This window comes from Montipora capricornis, chromosome 11, assembly GCF_036669925.1.
Source record: "Montipora capricornis isolate CH-2021 chromosome 11, ASM3666992v2, whole genome shotgun sequence".
In the NCBI taxonomy this organism is placed as follows: domain Eukaryota; kingdom Metazoa; phylum Cnidaria; class Anthozoa; order Scleractinia; family Acroporidae; genus Montipora; species Montipora capricornis.
This window is the reverse complement of record NC_090893.1, coordinates 17,238,639-17,260,395: the sequence shown is the minus strand read 5'-3', so window position 1 is coordinate 17,260,395 and position 21,757 is coordinate 17,238,639. Positions and strand designations below refer to the sequence as shown.

Below are 21,757 nucleotides of genomic sequence, written 5' to 3'. Positions count from 1 at the left end.
GCAGTTTGCGGCTGGATATATTTGGTCTTAAGCGAAACTGTAACAAAAGAGATTCATTTTGAAATAGTGTTCGGTAGCCTCTCCTTGGGAGATAAAAATCGGCCGATTTTATTAATTAGTCGGAAATCATCGGTCGTTTCTTAGGCGCAGGCCTCTTAAGTTGCACTCCTATGAGTCAATTTGGGTGGGCTTTTGAATGGATGTAGAAGTTGTTAGAATAGTGACATTCTTCCGTTGGCAATTGACCATATTCGTGCTCTGAGTATTGGACTGGAACTAGCTTGCAATGGAGGATAATACGAAGGAATCTCTCAAATGCAAATACTTTTTAATATATTCCCCCGCATTAGCCTCCATTGCAAGCTAGTTCCAGTCCGATACTGAAAATACAAATGTGGTCCATTGGATCAAAGGACTGGTTAAATTAAATTAACATATTTGATTCTCAAACATATTAACATGTTTTTGATTCCCAAATTAATATAAGTTTTAAAGAAATACCTTGGTCGCTTTGTTCAAAAATACGGAGGGGACGCAAGGAGTGCAATCCGCTTAATTTGCACTCAAAGTTGTCTCCCACAAGAATGTTTTCCGCCTTGACACAACGGTGCACCAGTTCAAGTGCCTCTATGCGCGACAGGGCGCGACAAATGCCAATAAGCATCTTGCGAAGGTCAAGCTGCTGAACATACTGTTCCTTATATCGGCAAAGTTGAAGAAACTGCCGGAGGTTTCCCCATTTTTCAAACGCAGTGATGATATGGAAGGGCAGATTTATAGTGTCGAAACCAAGGAGGACAGGAAAATTCGGATGCTGAGATTCACTTAGTCGTCTCATGTTGTCAGCTTCGTTAATCAGTCGCCTTCGTGCCTTGAAATCTGGATTGTCTGCCAGAAGATGATTTTTCTTGACGTTCAACACTTTGACGGCTACCTGGAAAAGTGGTATCATGCACCAATCAATGGGAAATTTGTAAGTATAAACGTTTTTCCAAGGGAGAGATTAGTGACCCGGTTGGGTGTGGTTTATGCAAGTGTAAGAAAAACAAAGGTTTCTTGATAGGTGAGAGGTGCAATAGCTGTTGACCCCCTTCCTCATCTCAATCATGCCCCTCACCCTAGCATGTGTATCACTTTTTAGTTCCTACTGAGACATTCCAAAGAGGAAACATACTGAATGAACGCAGATAGAACAGAAAATTTCGCCTAAAATAGATCAGTCACTAAGTTCTCCAGAAGGTATTACAATGCCCTTTGTGTCAAGTTCTCCAGAAGGTATTTTGATGCCCTTTGGAGTTTACAAAACGGAGGAAAGCACTACACTAACCATATCAGAGTAGCAGAACTCTTTATGTTCCTTCTTTGTGTCAAATGCCACAATTATAAGAAGAATTTTAATAACAGCTTTCTTGACATATCAATTTAGCTCCACTAGATTTACCATTTTGCGTTGAAACCTTCCCTCCCAGATAAAGCATTCCGCGCTATGGCTTATGATCGTGTTGTTTATCTCCAAGGTTTGCGTTTTGTAAATCGAAGATAAGTGTTCCAAATGTCTCTCTGCTGGAAGTGCTACCGCTTCCTGCTGGTTGTGGAACAGGAAATTGATCATCATCTCCCTTATCTCCCGATCAGAGCTTAAGAGAAGCTCTGAAGCTCTTTTCTCTAATACCGCTCTGCATTCGAGCCTCTCCTGTACGTTTTTGTCTCTAAGAAGGTAAACTAAAGTTAAAGCTGCCTCTTTCCTCAACTCTGTTGAAAAAAGCAAAACAGTTCTAGTTAGCTCACTGAAAACACGTTCTCTTTCCTTTTCATTGAACCAAAGGTGTATATTAAAACTCTCAGCGGTTGTTTTGAGAAAACATTGAGCAAAACATCTTTATTTCGTGAATTCTTTTCCCTTGATCATAGGGAAGTACTTTTTTTAACCTAAAATGCATGTTCTGGTTCTGTCCTTTACTGGAAGTTCATATGTCATAGTCAATAGGCCATTTCCGAGTTGATGTCAGCCTCCTCTTCAAAGCGAGTTTAAGTGCAAAGTTTTTGTGATGGTAATTAGTTCCACCCACGACCACCGTTTGAAAATTTCTTTGCTATCCGGAGCAAAAACAAATACTCATATAGGTCTTGATAATAGCAGACAAGTAAAGAATTTTAAGAAACCGACGAAACTTTGAGTTTATAAAACATGTTTCGACAGAATACAAGGCGATGGAAGCTGAATTTATAATTAATGGGAAATGCTTATATGAAAAATAGTAACAACGGAATGAAGTATACCGCGAAAGTTTAGGAACTAAAAGAATAGTTTAAGATTGACATGGTAGTAGCTGGAGACGTGATCTAACAATTAAACCATGTCAGTCTTAAACCAGCTTTTTAATTCGCACACTTTCACGCTAAAAAAGTATACTTCATTCCGTACTATTTTTCACTTTAGCATTTTCTATTTACTATAAATTGAGCTTCCATCGCTTTGTATTCTGACTGAGTATGGCAGAAGCGCCGGGGCCAAAAGCCAAAGCTCCAACGCGCTTGTTACATCCACAGATTAACTTTAAAGCGAAGTTCATTAACTTAAAGCGGTTGAAACGTTGCATGGCTTTTAAAAACGGAACAAACAAAAGCAAGGGACGATAAAACTTCAACAAGACAACGTTGACTCTCCCAAGTACAAAATTAGAATGAGTTTGATAGCAAAGTGGCGAATTTTATACTAATGGACTAAACAAAGGCAAAATTATGCAGGAAAAAACTAACAGAATAATGACTACGAAGGCGAACAAATTATTCATGAAAATGCGGCAGCAACAAGAAGCTTCTGTCGAAACGTGTTTTATAAACTCAAAGGTCTCGCCGTTTTCTTAAAATACTCATATTCTGTAGTAATAGACCGCAGAGCAAGTTCTTCAGTATCACCTTTGATGATATTGTTTTTTGCGATCTCCACGAGAAGTAATGATGACTCCAGGCAAAACCGCCAATCTCCTCCACCACCTCCCATAAGAAAAGCTTCCACAATCAATCTAATCAGCGTCAATGCTCGTCTTTCAGTGTCCATTTTTGGAGTAAGACGCTCACTGTGGACCTATAACGAGAAAGTAAATTACGTCATGCCTTTGAAATCAAACAACTGTTAACAATTAAGCAGTCGTGTTTCAACTGTGCGTACAGAAAATAGAAACCATTTTCATTTTGTGACCGTGCTCATATGAAGAGTCATTGTTGCTTTCATGACATTTCTTGCTCTTACAAGTCTGTAAATTCATCGTCTATTAATTTCTTACGAAATGTTGCGCTGTGTCAAAAGGAAACGCGCCAATCAAGGATCATCGCTCGTCCCAATCCCTCAGCTCTTGGCAGTGCACCATTACAAGAGCAATTTTGGAGCCAACTTTGGATCGAGAGCTTGCATGGTTAGCAGCTGTGAGGACAAATTCTTACAGACAGCGTGATTTTTTTCTTTTTGGAAAGGTAATTCCCATATTTCGCCAAGTTATAAAAAAACGGTGTCTTACATTTTAGAATAAAGAAAAATGTTTGCCTAAAGAACCTGTGCATTCTTTTGGAAAGCAGTATTCTTGATCCGGAGTCCGTACCCGAAGATTCGAATAAAGAATCCTATGCCGGTGTGTAGCCCTTGACAAAAGTACAGTCGTGGATCACCTTGCGCTGTTAGTATCTAGTTTTGAAATAAATCAGGGACAGCAAGCGTCTGCTACGTTTTGTTGTATGATAATCTCTTCTTATAAGGAAGGTAATTTTGCCATGAGGGCCAAAAATCACGGTATGGCATAAGAACTCGGACAATAATTATTATTAATTTGTAAGTACGAACCTTTCCTTGCAGATGGTGCAAAATGCTGTGCAGCTCAGCCCACGATATTTTTTTTTTCTTTTTTCTCAGTCTTTGAGGAAGAGTTAAATCCTTGCTCTCCATTTGGGGGTTTCCACAGAACTCTTGGCATTCCTCCAGGAAACTCTCTATCCCTCCACCTGTTGGCAAACAACTTTCGGTAGGCTTTAAGAGACAGAAACGCGAAAGCAGCTTGATAGTAAACTCTATCGAATAGCGATGCATATCCTTCGTTTTGTATTTCACTTGCTTTCGATGTCTTTCTAGTTCTTCCACAATACTTTTCAGATGGTTTTCCTGATCTGTCACGAGCAGCTCATTATGCAGAACTTCGGGCTTCAAGAGCAATGATAAGATACGACTGTAGACAAGGAGTTTAAGTGTTCTTTCGCATTTTCCATCTTTCCTAAATACCCCTTCGTCAGAAAAAATAGACGACCTCATGATTCCTTCCAGTTGTAGTAGACTCTCATGACCCCTTTCAAAATTATCTTTGCAGATGAGATGGAGAAGCAGTTGTAAGGAATGTCTCACGACTCGACCACTGCTAACACTGTGGCTTAGTTTTGCCAGCTGCTTATAAACAACTTTGTTTGACTCGGAGCATTTACACCATGATTCTTCTAGGTGGGGAAGAATTTCAAGCAAAATTAATTGTTCAAGGCGTTCTTTCCACAAGTCGTCAGCCGTGTCCATCTTCTGGATGAATTTTTCTGGGTTTTGATAGAATGACGTAATGGTCCGCTGACAACTATGCCACCCTAAAACTGTTGTTTAGAATAATAGAATTTAATCGAAAACAAAAAAAAAATGCCTCAGAGTGCTGCCTTAAAGAAGGATGATTTAATGATAGAAGCAATTCGTCATTACATTGACTCGATCTTAATGACTAGTGCGCAATATTTCGTCGCCGACTGTGATGTTTACACTGCAAAAAATAAAGAAATAAATACAAAATAGAAAAGAACTGAAAGTCTCTTATCATCTTACCTTTCTGTGAAATAATTCCTTTGCTTGGTTTCGGATCCCGTTGGAAACTTCGTTCTACCCTCTGAAGTTGGGAGTATTTGAACACGCAGTAGGATCCTGGCTGAGGACTACCGACTTGCCACGGTTTATCTTGTGGCGGGAATTTCTCATCTTGTCTGTCCTCTCCAGGTTGAGAAAACTCAGGTAGAGTGAGAGAATTTAATGTGTTGGCTATAGGGAGAATGAAGAAGCATAGTCATCATTGACAAAGGTTTTCGTGGGGAAATATTTTCTCCCTTGTGATCATGGATTTCCATAATTATGGAATTTGCTACACAGATATTCACATAGTTCCATCCTTGTTCATGCAGTTCCATCATTGGGACTCAAAGAAATCCAAGAAATCATTGAATTTGATAGAACTCAATAGAACTCCATAGAACTCTTAATGAACTTCAACTTTAGCAGGGATGGCGTAGTGGTGATAGCACTCGATCGCCTCTCACCAATGTGGCCCAGATTCGATTCCAGACTCGTCATCATATGTGGGGTACCGTACTTATTCAGCTATAAGCCGAGCGATTTTTACACAAACCACACTCAATTTGGGCATATTTGAAGCCGTAGAAGGGGTCTCGAGATTTTTCTCTGGGTTCTCTGGTTTTCCCCTTGTTACGAAAAATAGTATTGCGTGACAAGCGTTACTTTCTAGAAGCTTCGCGAGAGTTACGAGTTTGTCTATTTTTAGATTTGTGCGTAAGCGTTTCTAAATCGGTGTGTTTTGTAATCTTTCTATAATTAGAGTGATTACTATTTTAGAAAGTTCTAGAAGTTTATTGTCAGAGTATATAAGTAGACGAGTCCAAGCGTAGTGTTTTTCTAACTAGTTTTTCACAAGCGAAGAGAGTTGGCGTTAGCCGTGTTTAGTCAAGTGTGTCAGAAGCTGTGTTTATTCAAGTTGGCGGAGGCCGTGTAAGTTTATTGAGTACGTGTTGTTTAGAGTTTTACTTCGTGGAAACTACGTTCATTTTTGGAATAAATCTTCTTGTTGTTGTTCCGACAACCCTGCGTTCAGTTTAGTTTGCAAACTACCTTTCCTCTAAACATTCGAACTCGTAACACCCCTTTACTCAAAACCAACATTTATAATTTCATTTCCATCAGATGCAGGAACTCCCTGAAAACCACTTTCGAGTGAATGGAGCTTTTTGGTTAAATCTCATTAACCTAGTCCATGAAAGTCCATAAAACTTCATTCGTCTGAGCCTAAACTGCTGCGAGGAAAAACATAAACTGAAAAAAGAGTTGTTGTTTGGCAATGGACGACAAAGAAGTGTGTTAAATGTAAAACGCGCTTACTACGTAAGCAAAGTCACAAGAATGCGCTGTTGTGAGGTTTTCGTTCCTTAAATGCGCTGCCAACATGATTAATTTAAGTACCCTTAGTAAGTTTCAGCAGCGCCACAGGAAAAAAAAGTACATATTTGACATGCGTTCTATAGGTAAAATGGAGAAGTTATCCTTGAGCTATAGTAGTGATCTTTTTGTCTAGATAAGAGCGAGGATCACTTCTCCCTATCAGCAATCGAAATCTTCATCTTAATTAACGTGTATTGTCTTTTCACGCCAAGCTGGCTGTCCCAGTCAGACAGCGACGAATCGTATTGTCTGCCATTATGTTTACTAATGATGTGACTTGTTGCCTGAATGGTTGGTCTCCATCTTGCCCTGCTACTTTCCTTCGTAAAGTCCACTGACATACCTGATGTGTTCGTGCACTTTGACGAAAGTATGGAAACCAATGTGCAACCTCGCTCCCAGGGTCTCTCTTCTCTGCCTCCCTTGGTCGTTGGAAGAAAGACACTGGTTCCTGCTGGTCACGTGACCACCTATCCATCCAAAACCGCAGGGTGGGTGGGTACTCAAGTAAATTTGGACAAGAGGACGATAAAATACCACCCGGGGGAAGGTGAAGTTGAACAATTGTTGGTTTCAAAATGGCGCTCGAGTTTCTGAGATGTTTTCGGAAGGTGCTACTTTCGGCTGGCTATGACGATGTAATTTTTAAAGTGAAACAAGTCATTTGCCTGGAAAGTTTATATTTAAAGAAAGGTTTAGTTGCTGTTCTTCCTACCGGCTACGGGAAATCCTTAGTTTTCCAAGTTCTGCCTCGATTGTTGAGGGAAAGAGAGGAAACACATGCAACCACAAAGTCTGTAGTTTTAGTTGTTTTACCTTTGAACGCTTTGATGTATGACAAGATGTCTAAATTGAGCGCAAAAACTACTGAGTCAAGCGACATACCGCTCTCTCCCTGCCTTAGTAAATTTGTCATTATGACAATCAAAAACCCTGTTACCCCACCCTTCCAGCAGATTTTTTTACCACCCAGATTCTGGGTGGTCACGTGACCAGCCGCAACAAGGGTCTTTCTTCCAACGACCAAGGGAGGCAGAAAAGAGAGACCCTGGGAACGAGGTTGGCCCATGTGTCTAATTAGAGATCTTTTGTTTTCGTCCACCAACGTGACGGCAATGACGTCCCATGGAAACCACCAATTAGGGAGTTAAAAAACGTTGACGGCCACGTCAACGGCAATGCCACAAAACAACAGTATCATTGGTTAACAGAGAAAAAATAATCGTGCTGCATGTGTGGCCCGCATTTTAGAACACGTTAGTGCGGTAGTCCGGACGATCACCAAACCTGAGGACAACGACGTGAGCGTACCTGTGATTCTATCATTCCGCTCTATCTTGAAACCGCTCGTACCCAATTTATTTTACAGGATACTTCTCTCACTCATTGTGCGACGCGAATGAGATGAAATATTCACTAAAGACTTGCAGTAGTGCAAACTGTTAATTTTGAGGTGACGTTTTTGTCGACGACGCGTCCCTAGATGTTTAAGTCCCTTTTCCAGGATCTTCGGTTTGTTTCAGAAAACAATGGACCATTACCCCAAGGAAAACAGAGTTGAATCCTATACCATTTCAACTGGAGAAAAAGCACAATTGGCTGGCATTGATAAACATCGTGACGCAAAGCATTTTTATGAAAACACGGTTTCGTACGTTACAATGTACATCGACAAAAGTAAACGTTATCGGATTTGAAACTTGTTATATAAAAATTCCGAGGGATTTGAGGAGCGAGATAGAGAAAAATGTTCTAACATAGGAATGCTGTGACATCCGAAACTCCGTGGAGTCCATAAAGATGCGGCGATGCTTTAACAAGATTTATTAGGTGCCATTCGAGTCATGGCCGAGTGCTTAGAGGTAATATGTGACCCAATGAAATTTAAGGCTGTAAATAATGGTTGAGTTGCCTTTTTTTGTTGTTGTTGTTGTTGTTTTTTTTTTTCGTGAATGCTTCTCGCTGATCCTCTCTTGAATTATTGGCAGAAATATTACGTGTGTATGTCTTGTAGAGAGATCACTGTAATAAGAGAGTAAAAATCGTTCTGTCTGTCCAAATCAAGGGAATTGGTTGCACAACTTACTCAACCAACAAGACAATTTAGCAAATAAAGAGCATCTCCGAGCGTTCTACGATTTCGCTGAATGACCTCAAATTTAGCGTAGTGTATATGCCGTCAAGCCTGGAAAATAACAGCCGGAATCCCATCGAAAATGTCACCGATATAAGCACTGTCCATGATTAATTCCAAAACGGCGAATACGTCCTCTACCTGTCCCACGTCACGTAGGCGTTCGTGCGTTACGAAGATTTTCCGAAGATCAAAGAAATCGACATTTCAGTCTATATATTTGACACTGGAACAACATATGCCAGTCATAATTAAGAAAGTTGGAGAAAATAACTAATAATATGTTTTTTAATTTAGTATTTTAATTTTATTTTATTTTTATCTTCATTACTATTATTATTATTATTATTATTATTATTATTATTATTATCATTATTATTATTAGTAGTAGTAGCTTTTGTATAATAGGGTTTTGTATAATAGGGTTTTGGATTTGCCATTGGCCTTTCGCTTTCTTTTTTTTTTTTTTAAGATAGCTTTAGATATTTTTTGCTTCCAATTCTTACTTTTTAATATTTCCTGTAAAATTCTAGAAATGAAACTGTTATTATTAGTTATTAATAAGACAGTTTTTTTTTAATTGTACACAATTCAATTTTCAAGAACTTCCTTTTATTTTTTTTGATGTAATCTATTTTTAGTTTTACTTAGCAAAATAAAATTATTATTATTATTATAATTATTATTATTATTATTATTATTATTATTAATTTGATGATCAATATTACGGGTAGAATCATATTTAAGACATCGTTTCGGTGTCCTCATGACACCATCATCATATGATTCTACCCGTAATTTTCATCATCGAATCGATAACATAATCATGCCTGATAGGTATTATTTATTTATCTTTTTTTTCAATTTTAATTTTTGCTGCTATTTTCTTCTTGCTCTCTAATCTTACAACCTTATGTTCACTTCATTAGCTTACAGATTTTGTAAATATTAGCCAATTTTCATGTAAACTGTGTTTCTAATTAGTTAGCATAATATAGTTGCGTGTAAAATTGCTGGTCTTTAATCATTAGTTAATAGACATTCGTCAATAATCAATCCTCTTGCAATCTGTATCGTTAAATTTTAAAACTAAGTGTTCTTGTGTAAAGCTGTTTTTTTTTTTTTATAGGTGTGTTCTTGCATTTGGCTTGCCCCGCCTCGATTAGCTTTTTCTAGCTATTTGCGGGGTAAGCCACCCACTAACTGTTATATTTAGCTAAATAAAGTAGTTGCTGTTGTTGTTGTATATCGAGTTTCAAGAAGCCCATGTTCTGCTCACTATGAACCATATTTGTGTAATTTCAACCCATTTATAACACATTAAAGCACATATTAAGTGATAGAACCCATATTTTATTTTTTAAAAATTTTCACCCTTGGCGTTCCATAACACACGCTACAAGATATGTAGAGCATTGATGACTGGTAAGTTTGCCGTGTCAAAAATTGGAAACGTTGATTAATTAATTAATGAAATTGTGTGAGGATTTGAGAGTTTACACAACGTTTACTTTTTTATGACACACAAAGCATTTTCTTTCTTCATAGCTTTATTGATCAAGAGATGGGGTTAGTGATTTTTACGGATGGAAGACTGAGAAAATAGGTTTTCTCAATGTTAAGTGAGAGTTTAATACAATTTTAAGGAGGCTCGAAAGGGTTTTCTGCTGAGCGCACGTGTAAGCCACACACGCGATTCTATTAACCTGCACGCATCAGCTCATGATTCCACCGGAAATAAAAAAAAATGCTCCTGATCTCGCTCGTCTTTCTTCTAATTCTTTTATATGAAATGTAGACATACATCTCCTATTCATGAAAGCTACGAACATTGTGCACAAATGGTTTACGGTCACTTAGATCTATTTGTGTCGGTCTGTAGTTCCACGTGTGCGCAGACTCGAATGAGCAGGTGATGCAAGTGTAAATGCTGATTTTGTAGCCCCCTCGTTCTTTTTTAAATTTGGCAACTTTTATATCCCTGCTTCTGGATGGTAAATTGTCTTAATTTTTTGCATCTTAACTTATATTAATAAAAAAGGATTTCTTCCACATATTTTTTTAAATTCTGTAGGCGAAAAAAAAAAAAAAAAAAACGAATGGACGGAGGATTTCCGTCTGTCAAAATTAAACAAGCTGAGGGAACTACTAAAAGACGAGGAGGACAAAGATGATAAAGCGACTTAGATATCAAATAACCCTTAGTATGACAAGTTGTTGCCAGAAACGCTAGTCTGGTGTCCTACGGGACAAGGGATTACTGTAACTAAATAAAACACTGTGTAATTGCTACGTGTTTGACACTCTTTTACGGTATGTGATATGAATTAAATTGTTGTAACGAGAAATATTTTATGCATTGGTTGCTATATTTCCATCGTTAATGTTCCCAACCCATGACAGTAGTATAACAGACAACAGTTCTAGAATTCCATCATCGCGTGCAGCAAAAAACGAGTGCTCAACTGTTTGATAAGCTGCGGATTCAGATTCTGACTCCACTCACTTGAGATTCCAATGTGAAAAACATTCGAACATCGAAGAACATCGATACAATGTAGTAAGAAATAATTCTTACAAACTGAAAACCATGTATAACTAAAAATTATATACTAGGAATGCCGTATCCATGAATCTATGCGATTGTGCCGTGCCAGATACGGAAAACCATCAAAAAGACCACTCTTTAGACGTGGTAAAAAATATGTGGAAAAGTATTCCTCATCTAATGCAGAGGCACTAGACCCTGAGGAAAGGAAAGTATTACGCTGTTACCTAAAGAAACATTATGTGATAAATACAGTTCACACCTATTTAGACTACCAAAGAAAAAAAAATTCCATGTGTTAGCTGACCCTCCTGAGACGGTATGTTCATGGAAGTACTGATCAAGGAAATCAGGTTCTCTGGGACTCTTGCAGTGATAGTGGATATTACCTGCTCCAAAACATTAAACTGCAAGGACGTCATGAATGAATGAATGAATGACTTGATTAATGCTCCCAAAGTGTTCTTCCGCAATAATTTACAAAAATAAAAATAAAAATAACTAAATCTAAAACGTATGTACAATAATATGAAACTATAAGAAATACATATAATTGATTCATTTAAAAGCTGAATAAAAATGACTCTTAGCTTTAAATTTAAAACTGTGTCAGCTTTCACATTTAGTAATTTCTTCAGGGAGGGTGTTCCAGCATTTCACCGCTCGATATATAAAAGAACGCTGACCAGCAGCTGTATTGAACGCTGGGATGTCTAACTTGTTCTTATTTCTAGTATTTCTCCCATGAACAGAAGCACGCGTATTAAAGCGTGAGCTAAGATACTTTGGGGATAATCCCCTTAAACATTTAAAAGTTAAAATTGCATCATAAAGTGCCAGTATGGCAGGCACTGAGAGCCATCTGAGATCGTTCAATACCGGTGTTATATGTTCGTACTTTCTTGTTCCTGTAAGCCCGGGGATTCTGGCCGCAAAGTTTTGGATCTTCTGTAACTTCCGTACATTGGTCTTGCTCGCGTTAGCCCAAACAGTTGAACAAAAATACAGCTTACTGAATACTAGAGATGTAATAACGTTCTCTAAAGTTCTCGAGTCGAGAAGATGCTTGATCCTGTAAATTTGGCAGAGACTAGCCATACAGGTGGACGTGATATTAGTGACATGTTTATTAAAGCTAAGAGTTGCATCTACTTGCACGCCAAGATCCCGAGCGGAAGCACTTGGATTAATTTCCTTTCCCAGTACTGTGATGTGGAAGTCTGGAAGTTTTTGTAGCATTTGGCGAGTCCCCATGACTAAGAGTTTAGTCTTGTCTGGGTTGATGAGAAGATGGTTATGACAGCACCATGAAGGTATCAATGAAAGGTCTTAGTTGATCTGTTGTACGATTGTATTCACATCCCTGACTGGGAACGACAGACAGAGTTTGGAGTCGTCCACGTATGATTCCAACGAACTAAAATGCGGGATGGTAGGTAAATCGTTTATATAGATGCTAAAAAAAGCTGGTCCAAGGCTCAATCCATGCGAAATGCCGTAAACTATATTTTCCAGAGCAGAAACTTCTGAACCAATTCTGACATATTGGCTTCGCTCAGATAAATAACTGCGAAACCATTCTAAAGCTCTATGACTCAATCCAAGAGATTGTCATTTTACAAGAAGAGTAGCATCCTTCAAGCTGTCAAATGCTTTTGATAGATCTAAAAGTACCATAAGCATCAGTTTTTTTGAATCCATTGCCTCTAACGCTTTATCAGTCATAAACACGTTGAGAGTTTCACAAGAGTGCATCGCTTTATTCCCGCTCTGATGTTCTGTGACACGGTTGTTTTTATTCATATAGGATGTCAGTTGGTTTAACGCAATTCGCTCACAAACTTTCCATGCTGCTGGGACCAACGACACAGGGCGGTTATTGTTTGCGATCTCGTGGTCACCGTCCTTAGGTAGAGGCACTACCTCTGATGTTTTCCGGGCAGCTGGAAAAACAGATGACAAAAAGAAGCGGTTTACTATCATTGTGAGAATTGGTAGGATACAAGGCAAGGCATCCTTAATGACCGACATTGGGATCTTATCGTATCCAGGCGCCTTGCCAGATGGAAATGACATCACTACCCTTTGCACCTCGTTGCTGGATACTGCGTGGAAGCGAAACTTGTCTGCCTCTGACATGTACAGCTGCGGAGTTCTAGGTAACAGCGGAGGCAGGTTGTGCAAATATATCAAACACTGTGAATCTTCAGAGGCCTTTGCACCAGCAGAAGTGAAAAATTGGTTAAATTCATTGGTGACCTCCTTCAGATCTCTTGTGTACACTGGCTGGGAAGATTCTCTGCAAGGGATGCAATTCCGGATGACTTTCCATTTATAGCTGGTGTTGCTGCTGCTTTCTAGCTTCCTATTTACAAATTCCCTCTCCGCTTTTCTGAGCTCAGACTTAACTCTTTCCCGTGATGAGCGATATTCCTCCCAATCTACAGGCAACCGAGTTTGACGGGCCCGTTTTAGCAGAATATTCCTGTTGTGCATCAGATCTCGAATTTCAGCGTCAACAAAGGGACAGCAGCGGTGTTTGATCCTTATCGTTTTAACAGGGGCATGCCTGTCCAGAACGTCAATAAACTTGTTATTAAGTTATCTAGCATTTCGCTAGCATCATCTACCAAGGCAACTTCATCCCAAGGGATTCGCTCGAGGTCTGCAACAAACTGTTGGCCATCATAATGTCTGAATGATCGCATTTTCACAAATCTAGATGGATGTTTAAGAATCTTTTGTTTCAATGTAGCATGTACTAAATAGTGATCACTAATGCGGCATGGCAGCACACCAGAGCTCTCCACTAAATTGATGTTACATGTTATGATGACATCCAATGGAGTCGATGAAGTGTCAGTCACGCGAATCGGTTCCTTAATAAGTTGAGTTAAATTTACACTCGTGCAGAAATCAAGGAGAACAACCGCTTCGGAACAACCTGGCTCCAACAAATTACAATTTAGGTCACCAGTTATCAACAATGGCTTGCCAAGAGTGAGCGCTTGGGAATAATTATCCATAAAGTCGTCGACGAAACACGACACGGGACAATAATCAGGCCTGTAAGTCAGGCAAAACACGAAAGATTTAAGGCGATTCAGCTGTATCTGCATCCACAGCTGGTGGAATCCTGATTCAGAAATCCCAGATATATCCTTGAGACGTTTAACTTTCAGTGCCGCTCTAGTATACACGCAGACCCCTCCTCCAGTCTTGTCCAGCCTATCAAGCCTCATTAATTTATAACCTTCCATTTCTATTTCAGCTTTGGTTACTGTTGAGCTCAACCAGGACTCAGACACAGCCAAGACATCATAATCTTTCTTCCGCATTCAGCTCTCGCATCTGCACAATATGGCTTCTGTTTTTTAAGATCTCGTATTGAGATGTGCAACTCTCAGTTTCGAGCCAGAATTAGACTTTTGTCGCTCGTCTGTTGTTGTCGTCACGCTCTTGATTCCGTCGATTCTGACTTGAATATTTAATAAGTTCGAGTGGTTTGGCAAATTTTGGGTAGAATACTTCTTCCTTCTATTAAGCAAATGAAGTGTCTTAATAAGTGTATGATCTTTCAAGTGACTACCACCACGTTGTCCTCTTGTTGGAGGTAGCAGATTGTAAGGTTAGCCTCTGCCATACTTCTTCCGATACTGGCCGAGCCACTGATCCGTGCGATTGACTAGACAACTTGAGAGTTTTATGCCAATTCAGCAATGAAATAAGAGTATTTCTCGAATAAACAAGCATCTTCAGAAGCTCAAAATACTTAAAAATATGATCTAGTATAAACGTAGTGAAAAGGCCGCGTAAAACGAGAAAAGAATTAAAAAATCTTACAGACTTGAATTATGCAGCCACACGCTGGCGCATTACAATGAGTTCATGTTGAGTCATGCTGTTATTGTGCTGTTGATTGTTGGAATTGTGGCTGGTAGGCCTTCGTTACCTTGGCAAGGTGTAAGTTGTATTCCTGTCCTTGTCATGATTTCCAGTTTCTTCCTGCGTAGTGTTGGTCCCACAGCCACAGTTCTATGTTATTCCATGTGTTCTTGGAAGTCCCTATGTTTTAAAGCTCAAGGACTCTATCATCACAATAAATGCAGCAGTCAAAGTTCAAACGCTAAAATAACAATCAGAGGAATTAAACTTCTAAGGCCACGATAAATTCAGAAGTCAAAGATTAAACATGAAAATAACAGGCAGAACTAAAATAACAATTAAACTTCTATGGCCAAAATACTTTCCCCAGTCAACAATCAAACGTTAAAATAACAAGCAGATCTAAAATAACAATTAGACATCCACGTCGAAAATAATTCAGCAGTCAAAGTTTAAACGCTAAAATACTGGGTCGAGCGGCTATCCACGATGGACGTGTGTTAGCAAGCAAGCAAGCTCTAGAGAGGGACAGAAAATCTTTAAAAAATGTGAATTCAGACGGATTATAACCGTAGACAACCACGAAATTGTGAAATGGCTCAAATTGCGTCGGATATGGAAAATAACCACACAGGAAGGAAGCTATCCACGATGGCAAAGGTTAGGCTTTTTAATTGAGATTTTTTCTTATAATTATCGTCTTAAGCTTTTTATCGGGATTCTCATACAAATCCTTTTATTTTTGTTGGCCAAGCTCACACTGAGCTTGGGGCGCCTGTGCCGAACCCAAAGGAAGACTACTACTAAATTCTCAAATAATATTCTGCCAAAATTCTACCTGTTCGTTTGGACCACTTGTCCCTACAAAGAACGTTTTCACCACTGTTTCGTGACTGAAAGAAAGCGCTAGTGTTAAGTTCGCGAGGCTTTGAAAGCAATAAATCACAAGTTGGCTTTTGTGACTTCTGATAAACCAGCGGCTGCCGGGAAATTCATGGAGGATAATTTTAGCGCAAAACGCCATGACGCTACCATAATTAAGAACAAAATTGACAACCTGTCAAAGCTGAAGGTCAAAATCGATGAAATGAATGCGATAGTAACTGAAGATGATCATGCGCATATTAAATCTGGCCACAAATTTTGTCATGATGCCAATGGAGAATTTCTGGAGAGTTTGAAATCAATCAAAGAGACTGTCTGTACGATATTTTGGGCCCCAACTTTGGAACAAACTAGACAAAACTGATAGAGAGAAGCCAAATGTTAAGAGTTTGAAAAAAAGTATTAAGTGTAAAGACTTACCACACTTAATAGACAATTGTAAGAACGGTGATATATGCTGCTAGGCCGCTTTAAATTTTACATTTTATATATATTTGATATCTTTTAAGCTTTTAAACTCTTACCAAGTTTATACGTTTCATTCATTTATTTATTTATTTATCTATTTATCTCATACATTATTCATTAAATTGTAAATAATTTTAACTTTAGCTAAGGTATACTTTATTGTGTAAACAGTGTCCCCAATTAGGTTTTCCTAAGCTAAATACTATTGTCAAGTGAAAGAATAAATTGTAAGCCGTATATAAGTACAAAAATTGTCGAAACGTCGTGCTAACGTCGAAACGTTGTGCTAACCTAAATACTATTGACACTTAAATAAAGTCTATCATCATCATCATCATCGTCGTCGTCAAAGAAACCATGGAGCTGTTGGAGAAGGATCGAAACGAAGTTGGGTGAATTTTCCCATTGAAACAGGGAATATAAATACCGGTATTCTGGTTTAGTTCTAATAGTGTTTCAGTTGTAAATATTTTAGAGTTTAGGTTTATTAACGCTCATGGTTTTTTCCTATTTTTATTCTGTATTTGGTATGTTCGTTTAGCGTCCACAATTAGCTTATATTTAGCTAAACACTGTGACACTTAAACAAGGCCCACCTATTCATTCATTAACAATTGTTTGGACATTAGCCTACACAGCTGGGCACCCTATAGCTGGCAAAGAGATCCCACAAATTTTCCTTAGAGCACAGTCTTGAATCTTAATTACTCAGTCGATACACACGAAGCCCTCAAAAAGTGGAAATAAAAAAAAAACAAAAAAAAACAAAAACAAACAAACAAACAACTAAAACTTAAACAAAAGCAAAATGCTAATAATAATGTTTATGTAAGATACATTGAAATGCACCACTGGCCATTTTACAAAATAACCCTTACAAAAGGAAAAAAAGTATGGGAATGATATGGGAAAGGTTGGGCAATATCTGACCCATATGTAGAAATGGTATAGGAGGGTTTGATGATGCTATGGAACTAATATGGTTCATGCTAAATTTCAAGCTATGGAAAATGCATGGGAAGTAAAGCTGTAGCATGTTGTGGGAGGGCTATGATAATAGCCACTTCTCTTAGTAATACTAAATCTGATCTGTGGATAGGATAAGGAAACTATATCCACATGAAATGCTCCATACATTATCTATACCTGCTGAGAGAAATTTTGTGCAGACCCCATAGGTTTCCCACATGAAAATTATATGGTGTCTGAAACACACACTGTAAGTATAAAATTTTTCTCACAATAATAAAATTAGGAAAATTCCAGTCAAAATGAACAGGACAAATTTTGAGTTGGTTTTTAAAAAAAATTAAACCAGAGAATAATTGAACTACAACATCTACATGATAGAAAGGCAGTTAATAGATTTAGACTTGAAACGATTTTTACGTAAAGGGATTGAATCATATTGTTAATTCATACCATTTACAGAAATGTTCATCTTTTCGAGAAGATCTCTGCACTGATCAGACCAGCTATATTTCGTTCCATAGGAGTCTCGCAAAAGCTTAGCCTCATTAAGCCTTGTCTGCCTGTTTTTGCTCCATATGCCCTGGATAGCTGCTGTCCAGACATTGGGATCCTCTGAGTCAATGACAAATGAAGAACCAGACGGTGCATAGCTGAGAGCTTGCCCAAACCCTGAGTTCTTGCTGACGATCACAGGTAGCCCAGCCGACAAGGCCTCCAGACCTGCCAAACCAAACCCTTCTGTTCTAGAAGGCATGAGTACAAGATCCATCGTACCGAATAACTCCTTCAAGGTTTCTCGGCTTTCGATATAGCCTCTAACCCTGAGGCGTTGTCTGGGAATACCATATTCAAGCAATCGATCTGCGATCTGTTCATGTTTTCCATTGGGTGCTCCAACAACAACAAGACGAGTGTCATGTAATTCCGCAACAGAACTTGCTGCAATGTCAAACCCTTTTAACTCAAAATCTTCATCGTCTCCACGACCAAATACCAGGACACTGAACTGTTCTCTTTCCTCGCGAACTTGCTGAACACTTACAAATTCATCAAAAATTCCAGGTGTGAACTCGATAACATCTTCTTCTCTTTGACAATTGCGGAGGTAGTTGCGGAAGGCCTCTGCCAGCTTAGGCCCCACTCCTACAACGAAATCAGCCATTTTGCATAGTTCTACTTGGACATTGTGCTTTTCCTCGCCCCTTGAGATTGGATTGTCGTAACATTTGAACATTCCTAATTCCTCTGGGTCAGTGTGTACCACTTGTATCCACTTGCATTTGTGAGAGTTGCGGATAACTTGTGCTTGGCGACCAAGTTTCACTCCATGACCAACAATGAAGTTTATTGGCAAATGCTCTGGTGGAAAGGTGAGCCATACCAATTTATCAAACCCTGGACGTCGTTTAGCTTCACAAATCTTTATGCCATAGCTGAGAGCTACTTTCTTATCCTCCTCAGAACATTTCGGTAAAAAGTATGTGATTTGGACTTGTGGAAATTTGGCCAGCTGTATGGCCAACTCTCTGTTGATTGTGGAAAGTCCGCCTTTACTGGATCCCCACTCAGAAGCCAAAATGATGACTTGAAGTTTGTTGGGACCAAATTCTTCAGATTGCAGACAGGAGCCTGACGCCATAGTTAAGACTGGTGTTAACGCTGCTGCAATGGGTGGATGACTCTTGAGCCAGACCTATTCCGTGTCCTTAACACACACAAGAAAAGAAATTACCAGACACATTTACTATGGTGGGCAAAAATGCGGCTCAGTAAAAGAAGGGAGTCGAGAATATCGAGAGTTGCCCAGGGAGAGGCAGGTTCCCAGTAACTCGGGAACAAGTGGTGGCTATTGAGCAATGGCTAATTAAATTAACAAGATTTGTTTTTTGGTGCTTTCCGCCAGCTAAAACTCATCTACAGTGCATGCATATACATGTACTTCAGACATGGGCAACTTACGTTAAAACAACTAACACTTGTGTAAGATAATGTGGGCAATTAGGAGTAGGAGATGCAGACTAATTCTTAAAAGCCACTATCGCGTAGGGTTGGTTATTTTGTGGAGAAGATCCCCAGGAGAATACATAAAGCCCCTAAATTTATAAACGTTTGCAAGAGAGCATGTCCACAAACCAGGCAGCCTAGAACGGGCGTTACTAAAAACAAGAACGGAACGGAACCGAAAATATCGGAATAAACCGGAAGAGGACGGAATGAGGTGGAATGACACCGGAATGACACTGGAATGAGACGGAATGAACAAGAATGGTACCGGAATGTACCGAAACGAGCCGGAATGACACCGGAATTACACCGGAACGAGGCGGAATGACACACAAATAAAGAGGAATATACCGGAATATGCCGGAATAGGGGAATGACCCTGGAATAAAACCGAATGGTACTGGAATGAGACGGAATAAACAAGAATAGTAAAGGAATATACCGGAACGGGGCGGAATGACAACAGAATAAGGCAGAATAAACCAGAAGGACACCAGAATCAAGCTGATTAGCGTGGACCGGAATGACAGGCAACAAAAAGTATTTTTTTATTATTCTAGACTGTGCAGTAATAAGTGTTGCAGAATAGAGAGACTAACAGAAAAAAAAATACCTTAAAGGGGGAGTAACAAGGCTTGGAACGAGTCACGAAATGTTCTCACAATTCTTTTTTCTGTGCTTCTGACTTATTTTTTCAAACAAGGAAACACTGCGTTCAGGTTTGATGGCATTATTGCCAACAGTCGGGAAGAGAAGAAGAGTCTTCCGTACGTTTGCGCGAATCTATTTCCGTATATTTCCATCATGTGTGGATCGTGGGAAGTAGGCAAGCAGCAACTGTTACTAGTTTGTGGTTCGCTGAACTTGATTGTGATTGGTCAATACACAATTGACCTGTCAGAATGAAATAAAAATGTTCACGGGTCTTCTGACTAGCACAATGAAAGCCGCCTCCGAGATCCATAGACAAAATACAATTAGAATAACATTCTTTTTCTCTTGCTACTGTATTTGTTCGCGAAAAAAATTTTATTTCCACAACAAATAATTATTCATTTGGCGACGGATATACCTGTCAGATTTTTCTCGTGATTGAAGTGTTCCAAATGTTACAAAAGGCAAAAACACATGCAATTTCCTTAGGGAATCACGTGACAACAAAAGCTGACAGAAACAACCGAAAATCGGTCGGTGCTAACTAAAACATCAAATTTTGGCATTTTCAGGTTTATTCCGGTATATTCCGCTTTATTTGGGTGTCATTCGGGCTCGTTCCGGTATATTCCGTTACCATTCTTGTTCATTTCGTTTCATTCCGGTGTTATTCCGTCTCATTCCGGCATATTCCGGTTTATTCTGGTATATTCCGTTCCGTTTCTGTGTTTAGTAACGACCGCCTAGAACCCACCTTTAGACTTGTGTTTTCCTCTCTTAATTTGTGAACTGTCTTCTCAAGGTGGCTCCATCTAGCTCCACTAATTTCAAGAGCTATTGTAGAGTGTCAGTCTTACGTGAAGGAGTCACTTTACAACACCTTTTCACGCAACAGCAATGTCATTGTCTCACATAAAACACCAATTCTCCAAGCAACCGAGAACAAGGAGATGATTTTCGCGCTTAAAAAAACAACTTTTTCTTCGTAATCAAGGTCAGCTAAATTCCACCACTTCCATAATAAAAAATCCTCGTCAAATTATGTTTCAATATTCGTCCAAGAAAGCATGCACATTACCAATTGGCATTTTACTGCATTGTTCTGTACGCCAACATGGCCGCCGTGACGTCATATGCAAACCATCAATATGCTCACAACCTGTACCTCCTGTACCTCAACGAGATAATAATTGGTGACCACAATGTTGAAATGTATTCGAGAATCGCTACACATCTATCTATCCTAATTTTCCAAAATACTGAGGACGAAGTACTTGTCGAACGGCCAGAGCAACCGAGAACAAGGAGACGACTTTCAAGCTTAATACACAACTTTTTCCTCTTAATCTTCACATTATGTTCACTATTCGTCCAGGAAAGCACGTACATTACTTAGAAAAACAGTTTCTTACCATATTTTTGCAAATTTGCGAAGCCAAATCATCGTGTAGACACAAAGGAACCGTGACGGCTTCACTACTCTTTAATTTGGGAAAAACCCTGCTTTGGTGAATGTGATGTCATACGAAGTTCATGTCGTAAACTAGTGCTTGTAAGTGTAAATGACTTCTATCTTCCTTGCTATAATAAGCTGTTTGTCTTTGGCTCAATTTGCTTGATTTCGTATTGCAATGCAGCGCCGGAACTGCACACATAACTCGTCTGAAATCCGGCTGCGTATGAATTAATGAACCGTTTTGCCGACGGAGCGTACCAAATTGATTTCCATGAAAAGGTTGATTGCCTGTGGCACAAATTTTTTAGGGATTTCGTCACATGCGATTTGCGAATAACTAACAAAATTACCTCCTCCCTCTTAGTACTAAGCCCTCCCGTATGAAACAGCTAGATCTAAATTTGTCTACATGTACATTAGGTCTTCCAAAAGTCTTGCAGACATTTTCTAGACCTTTTCAAGACAAATCAAATGTCTTGCGAATCTAGCAAATGTCTTGAAAGACTT

The 21,757-nt window shown here is 39.1% G+C and overlaps 1 protein-coding gene across 1 annotated transcript in view; it reads right to left on the bottom strand.

The window, feature by feature from the left end:
- The window catches only part of LOC138023140 (uncharacterized), a 24,791-nt gene extending 4,117 nt beyond the window's left edge, over positions 1–20,674 (bottom strand). The window contains exons 1-7 of the mRNA XM_068870166.1: positions 20,549–20,674; positions 17,587–18,841; positions 4,847–5,056; positions 3,839–4,623; positions 2,920–3,088; positions 1,442–1,752; positions 502–934 (exon numbers count right to left, since the gene is read on the bottom strand). Of these exons, the coding sequence (XP_068726267.1) occupies positions 502–934; positions 1,442–1,752; positions 2,920–3,088; positions 3,839–4,623; positions 4,847–5,056; positions 17,587–18,775 (3,097 nt within the window). The 5' untranslated portion in view covers positions 18,776–18,841; positions 20,549–20,674. The remainder of the gene's footprint in view (positions 1–501; positions 935–1,441; positions 1,753–2,919; positions 3,089–3,838; positions 4,624–4,846; positions 5,057–17,586; positions 18,842–20,548) is intronic.
- Positions 20,675–21,757: the final 1,083 nt, after the last annotated feature.